At 38.1% G+C, this 19,282-nt stretch overlaps 1 protein-coding gene across 12 annotated transcripts in view; it reads right to left on the reverse strand.

The window, feature by feature from the left end:
- Positions 1-19,282, reverse strand: part of ATXN3 (ataxin 3) — a 33,268-nt gene that overhangs the window by 9,975 nt on the left and 4,011 nt on the right. For 3 of the 12 annotated variants that reach the window (XM_033418967.2, XM_033418956.2, XM_012531399.3), the window contains exons 2-9: positions 16,050-16,214; positions 15,778-15,822; positions 14,172-14,257; positions 13,680-13,746; positions 10,756-10,843; positions 5,230-5,362; positions 4,728-4,894; positions 3,326-3,422 (exon numbers count right to left, since the gene is read on the reverse strand). In XM_033418967.2, the coding sequence (XP_033274858.1) occupies positions 3,326-3,422; positions 4,728-4,894; positions 5,230-5,362; positions 10,756-10,843; positions 13,680-13,746; positions 14,172-14,257; positions 15,778-15,822; positions 16,050-16,214 (848 nt within the window). Of the gene's footprint in view, positions 1-2,103; positions 2,158-3,281; positions 3,423-4,727; positions 4,895-5,229; positions 5,363-8,196; positions 10,630-10,755; positions 10,844-11,112; positions 11,515-13,679; positions 13,747-14,171; positions 14,258-15,777; positions 15,823-16,049; positions 16,215-19,282 lie in introns of those variants that run through there. The other 9 variants (XR_007475863.1, XM_033418969.2, XM_049706589.1 and 6 more) reach the window with 9 other exon arrangements.

The following is a 19,282-nucleotide window of genomic DNA, read 5'->3' on the forward strand; positions in this document are numbered from 1 at the left end:
AGACTCTCAACCACCGCGCCACCAGGGAAGCCCTGTTGCTTATATTTAAAACACAGGATTAAGAGGGACCCCGGTCCGGGTCTGTGGTATTCAGAGCTGGAGAAGGCATTAATAACACTGACATATACCTGTAGGCTACTTCACAGTTTACAGAACAGTTTTACACACTGCCTCATCTGATGCACATAACATGTGAGTTAAGGTTTTACAATGACATAGCTGACACAGCAGAGTTTTGCTCAGGGTTTTATGATAGGTACCATGGATTTGGAGATTACCACTGGAAAAAATATCATGGCTACGAAAATATCAGTTAACAACTCTTACTCATAAACTATGAATTTGCAACAGGTAGACTTTCAACAGCATTTTCATGCTTAATGCATGAACACTGTGGCTACTATATTAAGTGTGAAGCTTCAAACACTCTACAGGAAAAAAAAACAACCTATACATTTCAATGAAAAACAAATTAGCACCAGGGTCAGTTTGGAAAGAATCAGAGGGAAGAAACGGCTCCATAACCTTAGAGCCAAGTTCTCCAAAATAGAAGGTATTGAGACAAGGACCCATATAGGTGTAGTTATCAGGAATTCTACTGAAAGGCAAAAATTAGTTTCTCAGCTCCTTCACTAATGAGTCCTACAAGATTCTGAATGCTAGCCAAAGTTAAAAAGAAACCCCAAGAAGTTAGCTCTTAACTCTAGTCAGCAACAAGTAACTGTAAAATATTCTCTAGTTCTACTCAAGTTCTCACCAGTATTTTCAAGGCCAAACCAGGAGGCAGAGGATAGTAAGGCGAAGCTGGAAACCATCACAGTACTTTCTTACCCAATCAACTGCCCCCAGTCAGAAAGGAGACTCAAACATTTAAAAAAGGGTGCAACGTTGAATAAAACACCTGCATTAGTTATAGCTGGCATTGCGCTTGTTATAACTTACTTAGTCATTATGGAATGTTACTGCATTATCCTTCATATTCTAAAAAGTTTAACTCATTGGAAATTCTACATTTTTAATCCAAAAAAATCTAAAAACCTTTTTTTAAAAAAAAGAGGGATTTGTTTTTATATTTTAAAGACATTTTCTTTTTCTTACACGTACTTGTGAATTTTATAGTTTCTCTATAAAGTATGTCTGTTTGGACCATTTTATTCTGGAAAAAATTGAAGTCTGAAAAAAAGCACGGCAGAAGTATCACTTGGTAACTGTTCTGGAGAGCAGTTTAGAAATCTGTACCAAGGCCTTAAAAATGTTCATGTCCTTTAACTTAGTAATCTGAAATTCTCAGAATAATTAGCAGAAATGATGAGAGATTTGAGGCATAAGGTCAATACAAGGATTGTTCATTGCATTATTATAATAGCAAAAATCAAAAGGTTCATAAACTGCGATACATAAATTCATTTTATGAAATATAACATAGACTATTACAAAGAATATTTAGTATCATGGGAAAATGGGTATAACTGATATACAATATATGGGCGTTTGTGTGACTAGAAGCGTATGACTGCCAAAACACTCACATCAGTTATTAAAGGTAGGATTATGTTTTTTTAATTTAGATATCTCTAAAAATAAAATTTCCAAAATATTATTTTTTATCGAATTAAACATTTAAAGCTATTTTTAGCAATAACTAGATAGTTGATGATATTATAGAACTACCATTAATAATCATCATGTGATAATTATTCCATTATTGTATGACAAGAGCATTTGGCTATATTAAGAAAAAAACATATATTTTAGAGACACACACAGAAATTAATACAGATGCAGTATGATGATTTAGATTTGTTACAAAATAATCCCACCCTGGGGCTGGGAGAGTAGAAAGCATGGGAGATGGGGGCATAAAAAAAAACAAGATGGCCCATGTGCTGATATCTGTTAAATCTGGGCAACAGATAAATAGGGGTTCCTTATGCTGGTTTCTCTACTTTTATATAAATTTGAAGTTTATCATAATTAAAAAATAAAAAAAGTTAATTTTAAAATTTAAAGGGGAGTGACAAGCACTAATAAGCACTATTTTGAAATTTTATACATAATTAAATCCATTAATCTATCACTGAATAAAGACTAGAAATATCTCACATTAAGAGGATGTCAGTTGATCAGAACTTTCCTTCATACACTTCTGAGCTGTGACTTAAAAAAAAAAAACAGAAAACAAAGTAAATATTATCTTCATTATACCATCAAATGTAAAATGCTCTAACATTCTATATACTACTAAAGTACTACCAACTCTGATGTGTACAAGTCTTCTGAATTGCAGATATGTTGACGTGAAAAAATGTGCACCTTAGAATTGTTGAAATATAGTAAATAATAGGCCAGACTCAGCCACTGGCCTTTGTTTTCTGACCTGGGATCAGAGGATCTGAGTATCATTATAGATCTTGTGATCTTAAGATGAAGTTATATCATTAAAAAAAGAAAAAGGGATGAAGACGTGAGTGACAGTTACTGGAAAGGATAATTTTATAGGTGAAATTTCTATTTTGAAAGCACTTATAAACCTGGGCACAAAGTTTGGTTTTAGGAGCTGATGATTCAGATTTATGGTTACCCTCATGTCCCTGATGCTGATGGGCCTGCAGTACCCCGCTACTGTGGCAATGAGTGGAGCAATTAACCATCACTTCTATTTGGGGGTGTGTTCCCCTACCGCAAATGCTGTTTTTCCTATTAATTCACAGGAGAACTTCGCAGGGTTGGTCCAAGTAACCAAGAAGTACATTCAAAGGATCATTAGGCTTTGCTCTTGCCTTGACCCAATTCCATTTTCCTTTTGATGACGAATTTTACAGGGTTTCCTTCACCCTATTTCATGTAAATTTAATTAGTACTGGGGCAAAGTTTTCCCCTAAAACTATATTTGATTTCACAGTTTATTAGCTACAAATTTTTATTTATTTATTTATTTATTTATTTTGCGGTACACGGGCCTCTCACTGTTGTGGCCTCTCCCGTTGTGGAGCACAGGCTCTGGACGCGCAGGCTCAGCGGCCATGGCTCACGGGCCCAGCCGCTCCACGGCATGTGGGATCTTCCCGGACCGGGGCACGAACCCGTGTCCCCTGCATCGGCAGGTGGACTCTCAATCACTGCGCCACCAGGGAAGCCCTAGCTACAAATTTTTAAAAAATAACATTCAAATGCTCATAGGGTCAGGCAGTAACCAGTATTTTAAAAAAGGAGAGAACCCTCAATAAAGTAAATGGTTTAAGTCAAAGCTGTATGTTTACAAATAGACAAAACAGCCAAGGTAAATATTAAATATGCAATTTTAATATTGTACCAACTACTTTACTTTTCAAAGTAGGCTTCTCTTCTCTTCCGTAGCTCTTCTGAAGTAAGATGTGTACCTGACGTCTGTGGAGTATCTTGACATATATTTCTGGAAGTACCTGAAAACAAAATAAAACAGAACAAAAAGCTATTTTATTTACCAATTCAAGCAATAATATGTTTATACTTATGTGAAGGAACTTTTGAAAAAAGTTTTGTTCTCAAAAATATTCTGTACCATTCTGTAAATGTAAGAAAGGCTCTGGAAAGTCTCAGGGAGAATCTGAATAAGGCAGTTCAAATCTAACCTGTGTCCACTGCAGCCAAAGCTGTTACCCATCTGTGATGTAGTGGATGTGAGGAGGTAAGCCCAACGACCAACTTGGTAGGAGAAATAATTAACGCCACACTTGTGTGCTCTCTTATTAGAAATGAATCTGCACTTTCAAAGGCAAAGAATTCCTAGAAGCCACTCAAAGTGGATGATCATAAAACAAACCCATTCTCTGCATCCCTCTATCCTGAAACATTTGGGTACTACAACAACTTAAGTATGTTTCCATGTTCTTACTTCATTATTGCACCAATCAGAGATTCTGCACAAACTGTGAAATAAAGTGGAAAGGAAAGGAAAGTACACAGAAATATCTAAAACTATTAAAGCTGGTGTCTGTCCATTACTGGGCTAATCTAGCAAGGCTCTACTAATCCAAAGTGGGCCTGCACACCATATGGACTACTCATGAGCCTCCTGGCACACCTGTGAATTCCTTATTTAGATATTTAAGGAATTCAATTGACAAGTAATGTCATTAGAAAGTAGAAGGCAAATTCACATTAGACAAAAACAAAACTACCAAAAAAAAGAAGAAAAGAAAACCCCTCACACTTTTAAGTAAGCCCCTTTGAACAACATCCCAGACAACTCCCTCAGCTTGGATTCCCTGAGGGATGCATCTTTACTCTCAGCTGATGGGCTTGTATCACTAAAAAAGTGGGCTCACCGAAGTGGGCTTAAGCTGTAAGCTGCACAGCCACTAATTGTTAGAGTTTTGTAAAATCAATTTACTTTCTCTGTCCAGGCCTTCCTTCACGTGCACTAGCATACATTTTTAGAACAGTTGGTCTGGGTAAGGGCCCACTGACCTCACAATGATTAACCTCAGTTTGCTACTGTGTTAGCACAGTATTATAACCAAGTGGAATAACCAGAAATAAAAATAAAACTAGTCCTAATATAACACAAGCCGTAAAAAGTTGTTTTAAAAGAAATCTAAAAAACAATAACTGATTGTACATAGCTATTGCTTCTGCAGTGATTGTCCAAGAACTTCTACCAATAGTACATTAACTTCCAGAAGAACTAAGAATGATCTGAATCAGTTCTTCAACAATGAATAAAGTATGTGTCGGAATGTCCATACCTTGCATGCTGAGCTGAATGGCCCTGCGGAGATCTGCTTCTTCATCTTCCAAGTCAATTTCTTGGCGACTTAGTGCCAGAGCCCTCTGCAAATCCTCCTCATCTTCGTCTAACATTCCTGATCCATCGTTTGCTTCTACGACGCGTTCTAGATCTGTTTTCTGGACTCTAAAGAAAAAAAGCACTAAAAATAACTGCAGACCACTCTTCTATTTTAGATATAACAGAGACATTTATAAACCAAAGATTTTTATGTAAGTCAAAACTTACACATTTTCTGGCAGACAAGGTCTAATAATATAAAGGTTTTACTGTGATGTGAATCTAAGTATATTTAAATAATTCAGAGTTGATCCATGGTTAAACCAATAAACTTCACTAAAACATAAAGGTCTAAAAAAAATCACCAATAATAAAAGGACCTCATCTTCAGTGTAAGCATGAAAATTTAATTTTTGTAATGAAATCCTATCATATATTCCATACTGCAAGCTCAGTTTTACCTCTGTTCTTTGAGTTGTGCTAATTCTTCTCCAATAAGTTTTGGTCGATGCATCTGTTGGACCCGGATCATCTGTAGGAGTTGGTCAGCTTCACAGTCTGGCAGATCACCCTTAACAACAAATATAGAATAACCTAAAAAAAAAAAAGGCAAAAATAAACTAAAACACTTAGCAAGTGATTCAAAATTGATTAAAAATGACAGCAGATAGAGAGGCAGCACAGAACAGTGGAGTGAGGACACAGACTGAGGAGTCAGGAGTACCTGGGTTCAAATAATGATTCTTACGCTTACTAGTGGGGTGATCTAGAACAAATTACATAGTCTCTGAACCTTGCTTTCTTCACTTGTAGAATGGGAAGAGCCATCTCACAGAGTGACTATGAGAAGTAATCGAATCTGTAAAGGGATCTACTAAACCAGTGCCTGACCAAGTAGGTTACACTAAATGACACCAGAGAGGCAAGGAAAGGAATAAGGAAGAGCAAGGAATCTGGAATCAGATGACCTGGGTTTTAATCCCCTATCTCTTCTATTTCCTAGCTGCCTGGCCTCTGGTAAACCCCTTTACCCATCTAGGTCTTGGTTTCTTCAACTGCTACATAGATTATACTGTACCTTCCTCGGAGGGCTATTTGAGGACACAATCAGAGGATGTGTGTAATAATGTGTAATATGGGTAAAATGAGTCATCTGTGGAAATAGCTGCCCCTGACCCTGACACTGACACATACACATCCCTCCAAACTGAAAACAGGAGCTGGAAAGCCAATATCCCAAATCTAGTCAAGGTGTTGAAGATGCAGTTCATGTTTTGAAAAACTTACACCGGCCCAGTGTAATTTTTTATAAATACGATTCTAGAAAGCCAGGGTTTTCCCAGCTGGATACGCCACACAATAGCTAAATAAGGGTGGGCTACACCTAAGTCACTCTAATCAATTTATGTTTTTCTTCATTTCTTATTTTTGGCTGCACCACGTGGCATGTGGGATCTTAGTTTCCCGAACAGGGATCGAACCCGTGCCCCTGCATCGGAAGTGCAGAGTCCTAACCACTGGACCTCCAGGGAAGTCCCTCAATTTACATTTTTCTACCATAAATTTTCTTCAACTTTGGTGCTTGTTATGGATATTCTTTGTGAACATTAACAGATAATGAAACAAATGAACAAAGATGAAAAGGACTGTTAACGGAAAAACTCAAAAGAGTAAATCATAATACACTTAACATTTGTTTCTCACAAGGACAAGTGTGCTCAGAGTTCAGATGGTTTAACATGTTTTACACCAATAAAATTGTTTCTAGATTCTAGAATAAACTATGTCAGCTCGCGATGCTATTCCATGAAGAGTATCAGGAAGGGCAGAAACTGCCTTATGGAGGTGGCACTGTAAGGATCTTGGGTTTCATTCAAGATTAGATCTCATTCTAAGTGTGCTAGGAAGCCACTGAAGGGTTGACGAATGAAGGTGTGCCATCACGTGCATTACTTTTTAAAAAGCACTCTAGGCTGCTTTATCCACAAAATATACAGGAACCAGTGTGCAAGAAGAGTGGGTCTTACTAAAATGGAAAACCTGAGGGATAGCATATATGGGGAGAAAAAAAATACGTCTTTTGTAGACGTGTTCAGTTTAAAATGCTTTCTGGACTTCTGAGTGGAGATGTTAAAGTTAGGAGTTTGGAGTTCAGTGTAGATGTCTAGGCAGAAGATAAAAGTCTAAGGAATTATTGGCAGATAGACTTTATTTAGAGATGATATTTAAAATAATGGGAGAGCAGTCAAGAAGTTGTCCAAAGACTGAGCTCTGGGTCACTTCATTAGTTAGAGATTGAAAAGAGTAAGATCCATAAAAGGAATCTGAAAGAAGCAGCCAAGCAGCAGGTAAACCTCCATAGAGGCCTGGAAGCCTTGTGTAGACAGTATTTCAAGAAGGGAGGATATAGCTAGGAACAAAGGTTTTAGGCATAAAAGAAAAGGGATACAAGTATATAAAGTCAAAGAAGTTACAACACTATGATCCTACATGTAAACTGGAGAGAGGTACATGACAACCAACCTGGTAGCAATAAGCATGCCAGTGCCCAGACTGTGATCTCTAACCACCATTACTAAAAGGGCAGGAAATATACAAGATAAGACTGAAAATTCTTATTATATGAGAAAGAAGGGCTTCAAAAGGCTAGAGTGGTCATTTCAGAAGCTTGGGAGTCAAGTTCAAAAGGTTCCCACTCATCCAAGATGGGACAATTTTGTGTATCAACACGAATAATAATTACAATGGACTAAACCAAATGAACTATGGTTTTAATGGATTTGTTTACACTGACCCTTCAGAAACAAACCAATTACCTTTGGAGGAAGGATACTATGAAACCGACTCATTTAAAAAACTGATAAAAGAAATATTTATCCTGCTTTTTCTATATGAACTATACTTCAGGATAACCAAACAGTTGATGAGGGAAAGTTTATTTGTATAGAAGTCCTCCAACTAATAAATGAAGGAATGACAGGAATCTGATATCACCATTTTGCAGTCTTCAATGAAATAACGGACTAGGCATTGATCATCAATAGCTACCCAAATCACAAAAAGAGAGCTAACTTGACACCACCATCTGTAAAGAGAATTCTGTCCTCCCCAAATCAACCGGAATCTGATCCAGCCTCTAGATATAAGGATCAGTCTATTGGGCATCCAGGGCTCAGACCAAAAAAAGGATGCAACCAGCAAAATCTAGAATGTGGGAAAGAGAACAAAAGATCCATTTTCTTCAAAAGAATAAATCAAGGAAAAAAATTAAGAGGAGAAGAAACCTATAGATATATTTTAGAGACAAAGCAATCCAATGGAATCAATTAACTTTATTTCAACCTGCTTCAACTGTAAAAAAAAAAAAAAAAAAAAACCAGAAGAATTAACCAAGGAGATTGGAGATTTGAACACTGGCTGGCTAGTTGATGTTATTACAGAATTGTAATTAAATTTTTATGTGTCATTATAGTATTGTGACTATATATTTTTTTAAGGAGTCCTTGTTTTTTTAAAGATTTTAATGAAAAAGACACCTACAAAGAATATAATAAGACAATTAGTATTTTCTCAAAATAAACTGGAAAAGGAAGTGGCTAGGGTAAAGGTAAAACAAGACTGGCCATGAGATATTTGTTGAGGCGGGGAGAAGGGTACGTGAGGATCCATCACATTATTTTCCATACTTTATACTTGTTTGACATTCTTGGTAAGAAACTTTTGTTTTGTTCTGTTTAAAGGAGGATATAATCAACTATACCCTCAAAAGAGATGAGGTCAAAGGAAGACTGAGAATTGAATACTGGCAGTGGCAAATGTGGAGGTCATTGGTGACACTAAGAAGAGGGTTTTCAGTGACACATTGGTTATGACAGTGTAACTGGAATGAGTTCATGAATAGGAGACAACACCCTAGAGATGATTCTAAGGAGAAAATAAAAATGGGAGACAGCTGGAGTTTCCTGGTGTTAAAGATGCTTTTTCTTTTTACTCAATGGAGAGAAAAAGTGTATTTCTCTGCTGATAGAAATAATACAGAAAAGAGGGGGAAACTAATCACACAGGAGAGTGGAGTGACAAAAGCAGAAGCAAAGATCCTGAGTAGGTGGGAGGAGCTGGGATCTAGCCCCAAAGTGAAGAGGTTGGTCTTGGTTAGGAACAGGGGACAATTCATCTATTTTAATAGGCTCAAAGCACAGGTAGAGATAGAAACAAGGTGATAGATTGCTGGTAGAAAAATGAGGACGTTCTCTTTTAGTTGCTCCTGTTTTCGTAGTAGAATATAAAGGAAGGCCATAAGCTAGGAGTCAGGAAGGGGGAGGGGAGTGGTTAGATGTTTGAAGGCAGAAGTTGTGAAATCATCACCTTGGACAGTGGTAAGTGAACTAACCGAGAGAACACAGTAGGGATGTCAAGCAGCACTAAAGGCTCATTTGAAATTTGTGATCATATAAAAATTAAAAAAAAAATTTGTGATTATAAATTTAAAGCAAAATAAATCATATTTTATCTTTAGTCATGTTCAGCTGTTCTGATGGAGGACTGCACAAGCCCAAGATTGGGTTTTAACCAGGGTTGGGATTTTGTCTTAAAAGTATGATGGAGGGGGCTTCCCTGGTGGCGCAGTGGTTGAGAGTCCGCCTGCCAATGCAGGGGACGCAGGTTCGTGCCCCGGTCCAGGAGAATCCCACATGCCGCGGAGCGGCACGGCCCGTGAGCCATGGCCACTGGGCCTGCGCGTACGGAGCCTGTGCTCCGCAACCGGAGAGGGCACAACAGTGAGAGGCCCGCGTACCGCAAAAAAAAAAAAAAAAAAAGTATGATGGAGGGAGAGAAGGACAAAGGAGTTGAGAAATGCAACAGAATTATTATAATGATGGATTACTGGAAATAAGCAGGGTAATACAGGATTTTAGGATGTAAGGGGAATGTTTAGGTTTGTAGTAGGGTTTAAAGAATTGTTGGAAATAAAAAAAAAACAAAAATATGGTGTAAACATAGGAGGCAATAGTCTAAGAGTAGGATGCTTATAACTGGGATTTGAAGGTGGTAGTTAGTAATGGCAAGGCAAGAGTGAAGAAAATGATCTTTGAAAGTAAGAAGAGGTTGAATTGGATTGATTTTTGATGTAGAAATCACCAAGAAAGATGAAAGGAGTTGAAGTAGAGAGATGACAGTGAGTCAGATCCTAAAATCTTCAGTGGAAAGGAGGAAGATCAGAGTGCAAAAGACTACAAAGGAGCATGGGGTAGAGTTTAATCTCGCGACATGTATTTCAAAGCACCTGGAGTTTTTAGGGAAGAAGAGTGGCCAAGAAGGGGCAAAGAGGAGCAAGAAGAATACCTACACCTCCCCTTGGCTCTGTGGTATGTGGGGTACGGAAGACAAAAGAACCATTACTGTAGAAGGGCCGCAAAGGAATCAGCATCCCCAGGGGAGGGCCAAGTGTCAGCAAGAATGCTAAATGAGCAGTTATCATCCAAATCACAGCCTAAAGCTCACCACGTAAAACATAAAAATTATATCCCTGCCGCTGCCATGAAAACAATATTGTTACACTCACTCCTTTTTTTAACTTTTTTAAAAAATTAATTAATTTATTTATTTTTGGCTGTGTTGGGTCTTCGTTGCTGTGTGTGGGCTTTCTCTAGTTGCGGTGAGCGGGGGCTACTCTTCGTTGCGGTGTGCGGACTTCTCACTGTGGTGGCTTCTCTTGTTGCGGAGCACGGGCTCTAGGCACACGGGCTTCAGTAGTTGTGGCTCGCAGGCTCTAGAGCGCAGGCTCAGTAGTTGTGGCGCACAGGCTTAGCTGCTCCACGGTGTGTGGGATCTTCCCGCACCAGGTCTCGAACCCGTGTCCCCTGCATTGGCAGGCAGATTCTTAACCACTGCACCACCAGGGAAGCCCCTTGTTACACTCACTTCTAAGGAAATAGTTTTATTTGGCTACTTCAAAAGGTAACATAAAATGTTCAGTCTTTACTTACCTTCCTGTTGTAACTGAGCCAAGAAAAGTGCAAGGTATGTGTCTGATATTAATTCTGGACCCGTCAAGAGAGAATTCAAGTTGAACCACTGGAAAAAAGTTGTCAATGTTTAAGTTAGTGCACATGTAAGTAATAAGGAAGTTTCACATGTTAAGAATAGATATAACCCATCTAAACTTAGTAAGACTGTCTAAAGACTGAAAACATGTCAAATCAAGATTTTTTTAAGTAATTAAATAATGTGATTCTAAAAAATTGAAATAGAATGTTGCAAATTTATCACTATTAAATGCTTTAAAAGTTTGCTTTGAGCCATAAGCTTTAAATCCCTCCTCCAAAAAAGAAAAGAAACTGATAGCCAGTATTTTAAAGTATCTTTATTGATAGCGACAATTAAATCTTTTTTCAAAGGAACAGCCCAACAAAATCCTCATCTAATCATATTATATTGATGGTGGAAGAAACAGGAAAACTACCCAGTTTTCCCACTGCTGATAATCTTGGTCAAAATAGTTCAATTGAGAGAAAGCCAGACATTCCAGGAAGAGAATTTATAATTGCCAACTCATTTTAAAAAGTAAGCCATTACTGCATGTAAGTAACATCATTTGGTCACTACTTCATGGGCCTCCTAGTTTAACCCACAAAAGTTTCAGAAGTTACTGTCAGCAACATGACCAACTACTTTTCCTGGATTTTCACAGAGATAATATTTTTCTCAGTCATCTTTTTCTTTATACAGGGACCTCAGACAAGAGTCTATAGGGAAAAATACAATTTTAAACAAAAATACAAATTAGAACCAAAGATGATAAGCCATACTTTGACATTTCCTGTATTTGTCAAAGATAATTTGAAATGTGTAAATTCAATTTTGAAGAACTAAAATTTTAAAAATTTCTCAAAATAGGGGACTTCCCTGGTGGTCCAGTGGGTAAGACTCTGCGCTCCCAATGCAGGGGGCCCGGGTTCGATCCCTGGTTGGGGAACTAGATCCCACATGCATGCCGCAACTAATAAGTCCACATGCCACAACTAAGAAGCCCACATGCCGCAACTGAAGATCCCGCATGCTGCAACAAAGATCCCGAGTGCCACAAAGAAGACCCGGCGCAGCCAAAGTAAATAAAGAAATACAAAAAAAAATTTTTTTTTCTCAAAATAATAACGTAAGTTTACATGCAAATCAATACAAAAGAATTTCTAGAATTTAAGTCTTCAGATCTTGAAAGTGAAGAATACTTGATCATATTTTTAAAGATCTAAATAAAACCCAGAGGTTAAATAACCTTGGCAGTTGTCCTGCCCTGGTTTTTCCCAGAGTTGATTCCCACCTGGGTCAGTCTTTCCTGCGTCACACCACACCTCCTTACTTGCTCTTTGCCCCCCCAAGGAGGGACCTTAAGAAATAATCAGTTATGATGAAGCTGCTTCTAGGCAGCAGACTTAAAAGGTAATAGCAGGGCTTTTGTTTTTGAATTATCTTGTATTGATTTAATTCAACTTTCTTGATTTCATTTCCTTTTTTGTTTTGTATTAGTTTATTTTTTAAAACAGCTTTATTAAGGTATGATTGACATGCAGTGAACTGGCCATATTTAAAGTATACAATTTGAAAAGTTTTAACATATGTATATACCCATGAAGCCATCACCACAACCAAGAGTGAACATATTCGTCACTGCCAACTTTCCTGCGCCCCTTGTAATCCTCTTTCACTGCTCCTTGCCCTCCTCATCCCCAGGCAACCACTAGTCAATCTGCTTTCTGTCACTACAGATTAGTGTGCATTTTCTACACTTTTATATAAATGGAACAATACGGTACGTAGTATTTTGTGTCTAGGTTCTTTCACTCAGCATAATTATTTTGAGATTCATCCATGTTGTTACATGTATCAATAATTCATTCCTTTTTACTACATTAGCCTGTTTTCAGTAATCCTCTTTCCGGACTTCCCTGGTGGCACAGTGGTTAAGAATCCCCCTGCCAATGCAGGGGACACGGGTTCGAGCCCTGGTCCGGGAAGATCCCACATGACGCGGAGCAACTAAGCCCGTGCACCACAACTACTGAGCCTGCGCTCTAGAGCCCACAAGCCACAACTACTGAGCCCACGTGCCACAACTATGGAGCCTGCGTGTCTAGAACCCAAGCTCTGCAACAAAGAGAAGCCACTGCAATGAGAAGCCCACGCACCGCAATGAAAAGTAGCCCCCACTCGCCGCAACTAGAGAAAGCCCACGCACAGCAATGAAGACCCAATGCAGCCATAAATAAATAAATAAATAAACAAGTAAATAAATAATGCCAAAAAATAATAATAATCCTCTTTCAAAGTGTCAAAATTCTAAGAAAAAGGACTTTAACTCTGTTTCAAAAATGGTATCGTGTATACAAAGATCACTGGCAATTATTTTAAAAAATAACACTTTAGGTACTTTTCTTGATCTTAGAAAAAGCCTTGCTCAAGACACATTCCATGTCCTTTTTTCAGAAAAAATAGAAATGATTTATGCAGATACATATATTACATGGCATTTTGGAATGCGAATAACCTTGTTAAGCAAAAGCAAACATGACTGGAAATTTTTATTCATGCTAGACACTATTTCAGGCTTTGTGACATTGCTATGCTTAATACAAACCCATGAAAATAGTAGTTAACTGACAGAGCATCTTTACAACATAAAAACTCATAAACATATTAAAAGTAACCACGGCTGTATAGTCTTATTAAATAGAGAATTTTACTTATGTCCTCTCTCTATTGAAACCAGGCCACATACACACATTACTGGTGAGTTTCATTTGCAACTGAAGTGAAAGGGACAGGCGCCTTAAAGACGAAGGCACAAGTCCCTTACACTTCAGTTGCAAGTGAGCTACAGAATGAGGAAAAAGGGGAAGAGGGGAAGCATTACCTGTTTTCCTAATTTTCTAACTGTAAACCAGTGCTCTTTATAATTGCATATAAATGATCTTTCATTTCTAGAAACAGGAAAAAAAAACATACATAATATTAAGTTGAAATACTAGAGTTCATATTCATTTAGTTTGTCTATTGGAAAGTATTACACAAAACCTATGAGGATTTAGGATTATATTCACAGTTTTAAGTATCACTGATTTTTAAAAAATTACAAAACAGTATGAATCTCTGTGCAGATAAGTGACGCCGTGCAAAAGCGATGGCACCACACCCCATTCAAGGATCAGCTCTGCACTGCCAGACACTGAGGGGTCAGGAAGGCTCAGTGGGCAGATGTTCACAGACAGCCGCAAAAGGTGAACTAGGAAAACCTGAGGGATTGAAACGGGGAATATCAAAACAAAAGCATGCAAGATGTATTTTTCTCCTTTAAGAAAGTATAAATTTAAAAATCAAATGTAGGAAAGGCAAAATAAAATCTTACATGGGATCGATCCTGAGCCTCTGATACTCTGGACTGTTAAACAGGATTAGTTCTAAACCCCAAACTTTCAAGGCATTGCTTATAACCTGTTATAAAAAAATAACAACTTTTAAAAATTCCAAATTTAAGTAGTGTAGCCATGTTAGTTGTATACACAATTGTAGTTCATATATAAATTTCCCCAGAAGGTTATGGTTTTTAAAGTGTGTGTGCGTGTCTAGATATATCACTAAGTCCATAAATAATATACAAACGTAACATTAAAAGAGTACTTTTTACACTAAGTTTCTGGAATGTTCCAGAGAACCACACAATTCCTAGATAAAACTGCCTCAAAACTCCAGATGTATTTTCTATCCAGTAAGTGCTACTCTTAAAACTAGTCCACTGCAAACATGGGATAATTTGGCTGCTACGGGTCCTGCTTTAGAAAACTGATAGTCAACTCACTACCTGATATGTAATAATGATAATTTTATGTCTATTAAAATGAGTTATTTCTGGGGATGTAAACTGAAGCTTTCATAAATTTTAAACGTCTGTTATCATGGGTTTGTAATTTGTAGGAAAAAAACAAAAGATAAACCTGATTATTTCAAACTGAGAAAAAAAAGGGAAATTTCTGAAAATTCACTACCTTCCCTCCAAGGTAGCCAACAAAGCAGTAAGTGAACCAGGCACGAATACAGACAAAAAGTGAACGCTATGAGGTGGGCAAATGTGAACTGGCACCAAGAGCAGCGCTGCAGGGACTTCCCTGGTGGTCCAGTGATTAAGAATCCACACTTGCACTGCAGGGGATGCAGGTTCCATCCCTGGTTGGGGAAGTATAATAAGATCCCGCATGTCACGGCCACGTGGTACAACGAAAAAAAAAAGAGCAGCGTTGCACAAACAGGAAATGGCAAGCACTGGGCCTGCTCAGGCCTCTGCTCCAAGCCGTGCAGTAGCTGTCACCTGTAACGGTCCACAGTAAAGCACTGGTTGGAAACGCTGGTGACTCAGGAGTCCAGGAGGACAGTACAGCAGAACACAAGCAGAGATATCTGCAGAAAACGTTCCCCCAAGAGAAGTTCTAAAGAACGCTGGATATGCCTCACAGGTGTTAGAAATGGAATGAAAGATCCGCGGATGAAAGCATCAATCTCACAAGTACATATATATTCACCCACAGAATTCAAGGGGAGTGATAAGATTTAAAAAAGGAAAAAGGCAAAAGCCACAGACCATAATGAAGGAATCCAATCCTAGTGGGCTGATTTAAATGGAAGGTAGGAAAGTGTTGTATTTTCTCAAATTTACACAGGAGATGGTAAGTTTGAAATCCTGCGACTTACTGGAATTACGGTTATTAGCATCCAGATGCAAATTAACAACCTCCTTTGAGGAAGCCCTCCTCTAAGATGAAGATCCTGTCATCCTAATTGTCATGTTTATCTGCATAAAAATCTAGTACTCTGGTATAGAATCTTAGACATAATCTACTGGAGGAACTTCTGAAGGTTACATCATTACAGTGACTATGAAAGACTGTGAAAAGCATACCCTGAGCTTAAACAGTGCCTGGGACATAAACAACACTTAGTAGATGCCTGTGACTACTTACTTGAATAGAGAAAAAGCCACTGTCATCCATATTTCCAGAAGGCTGCTGTTTAATTTGGATAGGTAGTTGGGACAGGGGTTGAGGGTGGGAAGAGAAGGACAGTGTCATTAGTGTGCATATTTAAAGTAACATCTTGTGCATTCCCATCTACAAAGACGAGAGCCGATTTATAATTAACAAGTCAGATCCCCATAGGAAAAGCGGTTCATCCTTTTCTAAACAGCACGCACATTTCTTTAAGAAGTGTGATTTAGTGAGTTTAAAATCAGTACCTGCAAAAATGTGCGATAGTCTTCACTAGTAACTCCTCCTTCTGCCATTCTCATCCTCTCTTCCTCATCTAGCTGGTGTGCAATTGAAGATAATTCCACAGGGCTGAAGTATTCTCCTTGTAACAGGTTATTCAAGCAATGCTGAGCACAAAGTGAACCTTCTTGCTAATATTTCCAAAAGAAAAAATTCAAATGGGATTTGTAAAACAGATTTGTACAGTATCTTCCCCGAAACAGAAATTTAATCATTAATTTAACACAGCCAAACCAAACATTTTTAGCTTTAGACAAGCATGATTAACACGGGTACATGCATTTTCATTTGTTAACATTTATTTTATAATTCTACCATTTATGAAACTACAATTATTTAGCTATATGATCAAAAATTTAAGAATGATTTATACTAAACAAACATCATCTGTCAAATACACCAAATCCGATTTTTATTAAAAACTACTCTATTATAATAAACATTTAGCCTCCTTTGTTTTCAGTGGCCAAAATAAATACATTTTTGGAGATTCCATGGTAAATTACTAATGCCGAAAAGGAATTTTAATCCCTAGAACATTTTTTCTTTTAACAAGATAATCTCTAATCCATCTAAATGTTCGTTCATGGAATTTCAAATCCATGAACAGATGAAGAATCTCAAGAATTGATACAGTAAGAAAAATTCTGTTCGATGTTTATGAAGACTTATAGCTACAGAGCCAAGGTTCTCTTCAAGAACTCTGCAGATAATGTACACAGTTTTGGTGCATGAGCAAAACTGTCCAAAAACCACTCCTGGAGTTCACTTCTGGACAAACAGCAAGGGGGCTGCATCCAAGCTCAGTTCTCCAATTGGGAACTGGGATCACTGGCTTCCTGTTATGGGGGCGGGGAGAAAACAACTTCCCACAGGCCCTTCGCGGGCTGGGCAGCTGGCTTTCTCACACAACTGGCACCCCAAACCTAAATCCAGGCTTCCTCCAACTAAGCAGCCTGTGTATCACCCCTCTCCCCTCAACACTGCTGCTTTCCTGTTTCCCTATAAGAAGGGAGACTAATGGGTGGATGAGATCCCTCCCAGTGAACCCAGCCCCGGGTTGGTCTTTCTGTAGTATGATGGCAGATGGGAGAACACCTTCTTCTCCTGCTAATAACTCTGGCCCTCTAAGTTCTCCATTTCCCCAGTAAAGTCTGTTCATTAACCCAACCTGTCTGACATCCTGCAGTTTGTTTCGAGCTATGTCACACAATAGGTCAGACCCCAAAGACCAACACCTTGCAAGATACATCTTTTTCCTGAGTTAATTTTCTAGGAACAAAATTCCGCTGCTGAAGAAGATACAGGATATATGTATATAATGGAATAGGAATGCAGCACTGAGACAGTCTGAGTGTGAGAAAGGGAGCTGAGACAAGTTTATCTTCATATTTTGGTACAGAATAAGTAACCTGAAGTAAAGAAGACACTATCCATCCCTCAAGTCATAACTACGATGGTGAGAGAGTACTTGTCTCCACTTCTTTTTTCTTCTACTGTATTCCTCCTGCCAGAAAGCCAGTCTCACTGAACAATATAATGTGAATTGGAGGGATACACAGATGTCTACTTATATTCTATTGAAAAGTGGGCAAGACAAACAAGAACTCACAAGAGGATAGCCAAATGGATAAAAAACACAGAGCGGGGCTCAACTTCATTAACCACCAGAGAAACCTATATTAAAACTACCAATGTGTTACTACTACACACTCCAGAATGGCTAAAATGTTGGAGACGATTAGAGACATCAAAACTATTATATACTACTGATGGAAGTGTAACTTAGTTTAACCACTTTGGAAAACTATTTGAAATATCTACTACAGCTTAACGTTTACCTACCCTATGATCTAGCAATCCCACCGCTAGGTACATAACATAAGCAACAGAAATGTAAACCTGTGTTCATCAAAAGACATGTATAAGAACGTTCATAGAAGCACTATTTGTATTGGCCCCCAAACTGGAAATTACCCAAATGCTCATCACAGTAGAATGGCTAAATTGTGTTACATTCACAAAGGACTACTATGTAACAATGACAGTGAGTTAACTACAACTACCTGCAACAATATGGATGACTCAATCAATGTTAAACAAAAGCAGACAGACTCAAAAGAGTACACTCTATATGATTCCATTTACAAAACTTCAAAAACAGACAAAACTAACTAATCGATGACGTTAGAAATCAGGGTAGTGGTTACCCTTGCAGGGGTGGAGGGAGAGTTAGTATCCTGGAAGACGAACGATGTAAGGGGGCTTATAAGATGCAGGTAAATGTTCTGTTAATTGATCTAAGTATTATTTACACACTTGTGTTCACTTCATGAGAATTCATTAAGCTATACTCTTATGATCTGTGTGCGCCTACACGTGTTATCCTTAATAAAAAATTCAAACAACGATAAAAAAGTCTCTACTAAGATACAGGTACTTCACATTAAGAGCTATCTAATACAGTGACCAGACACTGGATTATCTTGGAATTTTCTGTTTGCTGTCAGGCTACATGCTTCAGTTTGGGGCTCTCAGACTATGGTCACCATATGTAATAACATACATAGAAACAGTGAATCCAAATATTTGATTTTAAAATTCTCTCTATAAAAAATGAGCTTTAAAATACAAAAAATAAGCACTTGAAATTAAACCTAATTGAAGTAATACTGTATTGCTTTAGGAAATTATATCAAGTTCTGTAATTCTAAGATGATTTATTAGAAGGAAAGAACAAATTGTACAGTCAAATTTAAATGAAATTATTTTTTAAAGTCACAAGATGAGTCAAATTCTACATGGACCAAAAAAATTGTAAAATGGTCCCATCTAAGATTATGCATTTCCCTGCCTGCCCATCCCACCCCCTAAACTATCCCCAACCACTTCATTCATTCATTCATTCATTCATTCAGCCATGCCGGGTCTTAGTTGCGGTACTCAGGATCTTTGCTGCGGCGTGTGGGCTCTTTAGTTGCGGCATGCAGGAATCTTTTTAGTTGAGGCATGTGGAATCTTTAGTTGCAACACGTGGGATCTTTTGGTTGTGGCATGCAGGCTTTTAGTTGCGGGATCTAGTTCCCTGACCAGGGATCAAACCTCGGCCCCCTGCATTGGGAGCATGGAGTCTTAACCACTGGCCCACGAGGGAAGTCCCCGCAACCATTTCTTTTCTTTTTTTTTAATTTAGTAATTT

This window comes from Orcinus orca, chromosome 2, assembly GCF_937001465.1.
Source record: "Orcinus orca chromosome 2, mOrcOrc1.1, whole genome shotgun sequence".
Lineage (NCBI taxonomy): Eukaryota > Metazoa > Chordata > Mammalia > Artiodactyla > Delphinidae > Orcinus > Orcinus orca.